This window comes from Salmo salar, chromosome 12 (assembly GCF_965601325.2).
Source record: "Salmo salar chromosome 12, fSalSal1, whole genome shotgun sequence".
Taxonomy (NCBI): domain Eukaryota; kingdom Metazoa; phylum Chordata; class Actinopteri; order Salmoniformes; family Salmonidae; genus Salmo; species Salmo salar.
The window spans coordinates 800,841-810,000 of NC_138302.1; the positions used below are offsets into that span (position 1 = coordinate 800,841).

General features: G+C 42.6%; 1 protein-coding gene across 2 annotated transcripts in view; it reads right to left on the reverse strand.

Moving 5' to 3' along the window:
* Positions 1-886: 886 nt before the first annotated feature.
* The window catches only part of LOC106591439 (transmembrane protein 8B), a 30,552-nt gene continuing 22,278 nt past the window's right edge, over positions 887-9,160 (reverse strand). Inside the window, exon 13 of one of the 2 annotated variants that reach the window (XM_045690466.2) lies at positions 887-3,636. In XM_045690466.2, coding sequence (XP_045546422.1) covers positions 3,346-3,636 — 291 coding nt within the window. In that variant the 3' untranslated portion in view covers positions 887-3,345. Of the gene's footprint in view, positions 3,637-8,459 lie in introns of those variants that run through there. The other variant, XM_045690468.2, reaches the window with a different exon arrangement.

Here is a 9,160-nt window from a genome sequence, read left to right on the forward strand (position 1 = left end):
ACCAAAAAACACTATGGAAACAGACCTACCGTACTAGATCGTGTTGCCATGGAGACTAGGATGGAAGGGCGCTACGGAAACAGTCCGACCGTACTAGATCGTGTTGCCATGGAGACTAGCATGGAAGGGCACTATGGAAACATCCCAAATCTTTAGAGAGATTTATTCTGTTTGATTTGTATTCTGAGGTAACAGGAAGTAGATTACAGTAACCAAAGATGAACATGAGGTAACAGGAAGTAGACTACAGTAACCAAAGATGAACATGAGGTAACAGGAAGTAGATGAACATGTAATTTCAGAACTTCAACTTCAATCAGATTATTTTAGCGTGTGGCCAACAGCAGAATGTATCTGTCATCCAGTGGTAGGGTTCGTCAACTTCACATCACTGCTTTGGATGAAGCAAAACCCTGCACCCAGACAGACCTCTAGAATGAATGCGGTACAATGCCCAGACGCACATAAAACATGTAAAGTATCAACTTGTTAGCAGCCAGGGTTCAACTTGTTAGCAGCCAGGGTTCAACCTGTTAGCAGCCAGGGTTCAACCTGTTAGCAGCCAGGGTTCAACCTGTTAGCAGCCAGGGTTCAACCTGTTAGTAGCCAGGGTTCAACTTGTTAGCCAGGGTTCAACTTGTTAGCCAGGGTTAGTGTGGCTCAGTTGGTAGAGGATGGTGTTTGCAACGCCAGGGTTGTGGGTTCGATTCCCACGGGGGACCAGTACGGAGAAAAAGATATGAAATGTATGCATTCACTACTGTAAGTCGCTTTGGATAAGAGCGTCTGCTAAATGACTAAAATGTAAATGTAAGATTACCAAGAATTTACAACTTTCAGATGAGACTAAACAAGGTGACGATTAAATATTGACGTAAAAGATTACTAGGTCTTTAAGAGTTTATTCGGAAGATAACAGCTCTATAAACATTCTTTCGTGGTGCCCCCGACTTTCTAGTTAATTACATTTACCTGATTAGCTTAATAAATCAGGTAATATTTATTACAGAGAAATCATTTTATAGAATAGCATGTCATATCACTTAATCCGGCATAGCCAAAGACACGACAACATGATCATTATTAACCTAACACCAGAACATTAAAATGCTTCATTCTAACTTAATATCACTGTGAAATATAATATATGACCAGAAAAATCAGAGTTATGGTGGAACTGGTCTTGCAGAACACACAGAGAGAGAGAGGAGAGGCACTGGATACACAATCTGATTTGTTTCAAAAGCAAATACACATTCAGAGAAAAACCTCTAGACAAATTACATTTAGATATCATTAAAATGACATTATTACACTTAGTCATGAAAGTGCTTTAAGGAGAAGGAAGGGAGTAAGGAACGGAGGGAGGATATAGAATTAGAACAAGGCCCATTGAGGTGCGGGTAAGGGAGTTAGGAACGGAGGGACGGTATAGAATTGGAACAGGGCCCATTGAGGTGCGGGTAAGGGAGTTAGGAACGGAGGGAGGATATAGAATTGAAACAGGGCCCGTTGAGGTGCGGGTAAGGGAGTTAGGAACGGAGGGAGGGTATAGAATTGGAACAGGGCCCGTTGAGGTGCGGGTAAGGGAGTTAGGAACGGAGGGAGGATATAGAATTGGAACAGGGCCCATTGAGGTGCGGATAAGGGAGTTAGGAACGGAGGGAGGTTATAGAATTGGATCAGGGCCCATTGAGGTGCGGGTAAGGGAGTTAGGAACGGAGGGAGGGTATAGAATTGGAACAGGGCCCGTTGAGGTGCGGGTAAGGGAGTTAGGAACGGAGGGAGAATATAGAATTGGAACAGGGCCCATTGAGGTGCGGGTAAGGGAGTTAGGAACGGAGGGAGGGTATAGAATTGGAACAGGGCCCATTGAGGTGCGGGTAAGGGAGTTAGGAACGGAGGGAGGGTATAGAATTGGAACAGGGCCCATTGAGGTGCGGGTAAGGGAGTTAGGAACGGAGGGAGGGTATAGAATTGGAACAGGGCCCGTTGAGGTGCGGGTAAGGGAGTTAGGAACGGAGGGAGGGTATAGAATTGGAACAGGGCCCATTGAGGTCAGGGTAAGGGAGTGAGTCTACAGGTGCTAGCTGTACTGGTAGACTACAACTCATTGTGCTAATGCTAGTTAGCATTGGCTGGTGAAAACGACCTTTAACTTCCTCCAAACTGCACACAGAGATATAAATTGTATCCATGAGGAAAAACATCTTCATTTCTAGAATCTTCCACTATTCTTTAGGTCAGGGCTGTTCAGTTCTGGTTGTGGAGGCCCGAAACACTTCTGTTTCTCCTAGTTAATTACACTCACCTGGTGTCCCGTGTCTGAATTGGGCCCGTATTAGAAAGGAGAGGCCTGATCTATACCAGGTCTGAATTAGTCCCGGCCTGATCTATACCAGGTCTGAATTAGTCCCGTATTAGAAGGAGAGGCCTGATCTATACCATTGAACTTCCCTGCTTTAACTAGCAGTCTTCATCTATCTAGTAGTGTAATCTAAACTAGAGAGGATGAGGAGTAGGAAAGGAGGAAGAGGGAGGGGCAAGACGTGATGGATTAGCAGGCAGTGATGTCACCGTGATTTCATATAAATATATTATTGTAAAAACATTCATATCCTCGACTAGAAATATATGCCATATATATATATATATATATATATATATATATATATATATATATATATATATATATATATATACATACATACCAGCACACAGCAAAGCTGGGACCATACCAGTAATATATATGTAGTGAAAACATTCATATGCTCGACTAGAAATATATGCCATATATATATATATATCTATATATACACATACCAGCATAGAGCAAAGCTGGGACCATACCAGTATTATATATGTAGTGAAAAGGTTTTTAAACATCATTAATGTTTTTCCCAGCTATAAAACACTAGATTTTACATCATTAATGTTTTTCCCAGCTATAAAACACTAGATTTTACATCATTAATGTTTTTCCCAATCTATAAAACACTAGATTTTACACCCAGCAGGTTTTTAAAACATCATTCATGTTTTTCCCAGCTATAAAACACTAGATTTAACATCATTAATGTTTTTCCCAGCTATAAAACACTAGATTTAACATCATTAATGTTTTTCCAATCTATAAAACACTAGATTTTACATCATTAATGTTTTTCCCAGCTATAAAACATTAGATTTAACATCATTAATGTTTTTCCAATCTATAAAACACTAGATTTTACACCCAGCAGGTTTTTTAAATGACAAAACAAACCAATCTGTCCAATCCTGGTATGGTCACAGCCCTGATACCCATGAGACAGTCGGTCTCCACAGGTCCAGGGGGTTCAGAGGTCATGTAACAGCGTATAACTCGTCCTTCGTGCTGTGACAGAGTGTGTAACCACAGACTGCGGGCCTCCAGGCGATAACGGAGTCCGTCTCTCCCGGAGGTAGGAGGAAGACCACGCTGGAGGCGACCAGGACGTGCCATAGAGAGTGTGTGTACAGGTAGTTGTCCTCCGTCTCAGCGAACACGTACACACACACACCGATCAGCGCCGAGGCCAGGCCCGGGAGGAGGAACAGTACCCAACGCCGCCAAGAGGGAGGGTAACACCGTTTCCTCTTCACCCCTCGATACACCTGGGAACATACACACGTTACACACACACAGCCTCAACCCTGGCAGGAGGAAACCCCTCGATACACCTGGTAACACACACACAGCCTTAACCCTGGCAGGAGGAAACCCCTCGATTCACCTGGTAACACACACACAGCCTTAACCCTGGCAGGAGGAAACCCCTCGATACACCTGGTAACACACACAGCCTTAACCCTGGCAGGAGGAAACCCCTCGATACACCTGGAGACACACACACAGCCTTAACCCTGGCAGGAGGAAACCCCTCGATACACCTGGAGACACACACACAGCCTTAACCCTGGCAGGAGGAAACCCCTTGATACACCTGGGAACACACACACAGCCTTAACCCTGGCAGGAGGAAACCCCTCGATACACCTGGACACACACACACAGCCTTAACCCTGGCAGGAGGAAACCCCTCGATACACCTGGGAACACACACACAGCCTTAACCCTGGCAGGAGGAAACCCCTTGATACACCTGGGAACACACACACAGCCTTAACCCTGGCAGGAGGAAACCCCTCGATACACCTGGACACACACACACAGCCTCAACCCTGGCAGGAGGAAACCCCTCGATACACCTGGAGACACACAGCCTTAACCCTGGCAGGAGGAAACCCCTCGATACACCTGGACACACACAGCCTTAACCCTGGCAGGAGGAAACCCCTCGATACACCTGGAGACACACACACAGCCTTAACCCTGGCAGGAGGAAACCCCTCGATACACCTGGAAACACACACAGCCTTAACCCTGGCAGGAGGAAACCCCTCGATACACCTGGAAACACACACAGCCTTAACCCTGGCAGAAGGAAACCCCTCGATACACCTGGGAACACACACACAGCCTTAAACCTCTTACATCTAGACGTTCCGCTAGCGGAACACCTGCTCCAATATCCAATGATAGGCGTGGCGCGAATTACAAATTCCTCAAAAATACAAAAACTTTTTCAAACTTTCAATTTTTCAAACATATGCCTATTTTACAGCATTTTAAAGACAAGACTCTCTTTTATCTAACCACACTGTCCGATTTCAAAAAGGCTTTACAGCGAAAGCAAAACATTGTCAGCAGAGTACCAAGCCAGAAATAATCAGACACCCATTTTTCAAGCTAGCATATAATGTCACAAAAAACAAAACCACAGCTAAATGCAGCACTAACCTTTGATGATCTTCATCAGATGACACGCCTAGGACATTATGTTATACAATACATGCATGTTTTGTTCAATCAAGTTCATATTTATATCAAAAAACAGCTTTTTACATTAGCATGTGACGTTCAGAACTAGCATTCCCACCGAACACTTCCGGTGAATTTACTAAATTACTCACGATAAACGTTCACAAAAAACATAATTATTTTAAGAATTATAGATACAGAACTCCTTTGTGCAATCGAGGTGTCCGATTTTAAAATAGCTTTTCGGTGAAAGCACATTTTGCAATATTCTGAGTAGATAGCCCAGCCATCACGGCTAGCTATTTTGACACCCACCAAGTTTAGCCCTGACCAAACTCCGATTTACTATTAGAAAAGTTTGATTACCTTTGGTGTTCTTCGTCAGAATGCACTCCCAGGACTTCTACTTCAATAACAAATGTTGGTTTGGTTCAAAATAATCCATAGTTATATCCAAATAGCGGCGTTTTGTTCGTGCGTTCAAGACACTATCCAAGGGTGACGAAGGGTCACGCGCACGGCGCATTTCGTGACCAAAAAATTCTAAATATTCCATTACCGTACTTCGAAGCATGTCAACAGCTGTTTAAAATCATTTTTTATGCAATTTTTCTCGTAAAAAATAGATAATATTCCGACCGGGAGTGGTGGTTTTCGTTCAAAGACGAAAGAATAAAAACATGGAGTCGACTCGTGCACGAGCCTCAGTCTCATAGTACTCTGACCGGCCACTATCCAAACACGCTAATGTTTTTCAGCCAGGGCCTGCAAAGTCACGATTCAGCTTTTTGCCGCCTTCTGAGAGCCCATGGGAGCCGTAGGAAGTGTCACGTAACAGCAGAGATACCCTGTTTTGGATAGAGATAATCAAGAAGGCCAAGAAATGGTCAGACAGGGTACTTCCTGTACAGAATCGTCTCAGGTTTTGGCCAGCCATATGAGTTCTGTTATACTCACAGACACCATTCAAACAGTTTTAGAAACTTTGGAGTGTTTTCTATCCAAAGCTAATAATTATATGCATATTCTAGTTTCTGGGCAGGAGTAATAATCAGATTAAATAGGGTACGTTTTTTTATCCGGCCGTGAAAATACTGCCCCCTAGCCATAACAGGTTAACCTGTTGGGGATAGGGGGCAGTATTTGCACGGCCAGATAAAAAACGTACCCGATTTAAAGTTTCTAAAACTGTTTGAATGGTGTCTGTGAGTATAACAGAACTCATATGGCAGGCAAAAACCTGAGAAGATTCCTTACAGGAAGTGGCCTGTCTGACAAGTTCTTGTTCTTCTTGGCTCTGTTTATTGAAAACTGAGGATCTCTGCTGTAACGTGACACTTCCTGGCTCAGTTTATTGAAAACGGAGGATCTTTGCTGTAACGTGACACTTCCTACGGCTCCCATAGGCTCTCAGAACCCGGGAAAAAGCTGAATGATGTAATTCCAGCCTCTGGCTGAAAAACATTAGCGCGTTTGGATAGTGGCCGGTCAGAGTACCATCAGACTGAGGCTCGTGGACGAGTCGACCCCATGTTTTATTTTCTTTAGTCTTTCAACGTAAACACGCTTTCCCGGTCGGAATATTATCGCTTTTTTACGAGAAAAATGGCATAAAAATTGATTTTAAACAGCGGTTGACATGCTTCGAAGTACGGTAATGGAATATTTAGAATTTTTTTGTCACGAAATGCGTCGTGCACGTCACCCTTCTTTACCATTCGGATAGTGTCTTGAACGCACGAACAAAACAGAGGATATTTGAACATAACTATTGATTATTTTGAACCAAACCAACATTTGTTATTGAAGTAGAAGTCCTGGGAGTGCATTCTGACGAAGAACACCAAAGGTAATAACATTTTTCTTATAGTAAATCTGACTTTGGTCAGGGCTAAACTTGGTGGGTGTCTAAATAGCTAGCCCTGTGATGCCGGGCTATCTACTCAGAATATTGCAAAATGTGCTTTCACCGAAAAGCTATTTTAAAATCGGACATAGCGAGTGCATAGAGGAGTTCTGTATCTATAATTCTTAAAATAATTATGTTTTTTGTGAACGTTTATCGTGAGTAATTTAGTAAATTCACCGGAAGTTTGCGGGGGGGTATGCTAGTTCTGAACGTCACATGCCAATGTCAAAAGCTGGTTTTTGATATAAATATGAACTTGATTGAACAAAATATGCATGTATTGTATAACATAATGTCCTAGGGTTGTCATCTGATGAAGATCATCAAAGGTTAGTGCTGCATTTAGCTGTGGTTTGGGTTTATGTGACATTATATGCTAGCTTGAAAAATGGGTGTCTGATTATTTCTGGCTGGGTACTCTGCTGACATAATCTAATGTTTTTCTTTCGTTGTAAAGCCTTTTTGAAATCGGACAGTGTGGTTAGATTAACCTGTTAGGGCTAGGGGGCAGTATTGACACGGCTGGATAAAAAAACATACCCGATTTAATCTGGTTACCACTCCTACCCAGTAACTATAATATGCATATACTTATTACATATGGATAGAAAACACCCTAAATTTTCTAAAACTGTTTGAATGGTGTCTGTGAGTATAACAGAACTCATTTGGCAGGCAAAACCCTGAGACATTTTCTGACAGGAAGTGGATACCTGATGTGTTGTATTACCTTTAAACCTATCCCATTGAAAAACACAGGGGCTGAGGAATATTTTGGCACTTCCTATTGCTTCCACTAGATGTCACCAGCCTTTACAAAGTGTTTTGAGTCTTCTGGAGGGAGATCTGACCGAACAAGAGCCATGGAACGATGATGGCCCATTAGACACCTGGCGCGCGAGTTCATGTTGGGTACCCTCGTTACAATACGTTATAAAAGAGTATGCATTCGTCCACCTTGAATATTATTCATGTTCTGGTTAAAAAAGGCCCTAATGATTTATGCTATACAACGTTTGACATGTTTGAACGAACGGAAATATATTTTTTCCCCTCGTTCATGACGAGAAGTCCGGCTGGCTTAGATCATGTGCTAACGAGACGGAGATTTTTGGACATAAATGATGAGCTTTTTTGAACAAAACTACATTCGTTATGGACCTGTGATACCTGGAAGTGACATCTGATGAAGAGAATCAAAGGTAATGGATTATTTACATAGTATTTTCGATTTTAGATCTCCCCAACATGACGTCTAGTCTGTATCGCAACGCGTATTTTTCTGGGCGCAGTGCTCAGATTATTGCAAAGTGTGATTTCCCAGTAAGGTTATTTTTAAATCTGGCAAGTTGATTGCGTTCAAGAGATGTAAATCTATAATTCTTTAAATGACAATATAATATTTTACCAATGTTTTCTAATTTTAATTATTTAATTTGTGATGCTGACTTGACTGCCGGTTATTGGAGGGAAACGATTTCCTCAACATCAATGCCATAGTAAAACGCTGTTTTTGGATATAAATATGAACTTGATAGAACTAAAAATGCATGCATTGTCTAACATAATGTCCTAGGAGTGTCATCTGATGGAGATTGTAAAAGGTTAGTGCATCATTTTAGCTGGTTTTATGGTTTTGGTGACCCTGTCTTTGAATTGACAAAACATTACACACAACTCTTGTAAATGTACTGTCCTAACATACTCTAAATTTATGCTTTCGCCGTAAAACCTTTTTGAAATCGTAAAACGTGGTTAGATTAAGGAGATGTTTATCTTTCAAAGGGTGTAAAATAGTTGTTTGTTTGAAAAATTTGAATTTTGACATTTATTCGGATTCAAATTTGCCGCTCTTGAAATGCACCTGCTGTTGATGGAGTGCACCACGGGTGGCACGCTAGCGTCCCACCTAGCCCATAGAGGTTAACAAGAGTCTTGTCTTTAAAATGGTGTAAAATAGTCATATGTTTGAGAAATTGAAGTAATAGCATTTCTAAGGTATTTGAATAACGCGCCACGGGATTCAACTGGCTGTTGAGTAGGTGGGACGATTTCGTCCCGCCGACCCTAGAGAGGAAAACCCTGGCAGGAGGAAATCCCTCGATACACCTGGACACACACAGCCTTAACCCTGGCAGGAGGAAACCCCTCGATACACCTGGACAACACACACAGCCTTAACCCTGGCAGAAGGAAACCCCTTGATACACCTGGGAACACACATACAGCCTTAACCCTGGCAGGAGGAAACCCCTTGATACACCTGGGAACACACACAGCCTTAACCCTGGCAGGAGGAAACCCCTCGATACACCTGGACACACACAGCCTTAACCCTGGCAGGAGGAAACCCCTCGATACACCTGGAAACACACACACAGCCTTAACCCTGGCAGGAGGAAACCCCT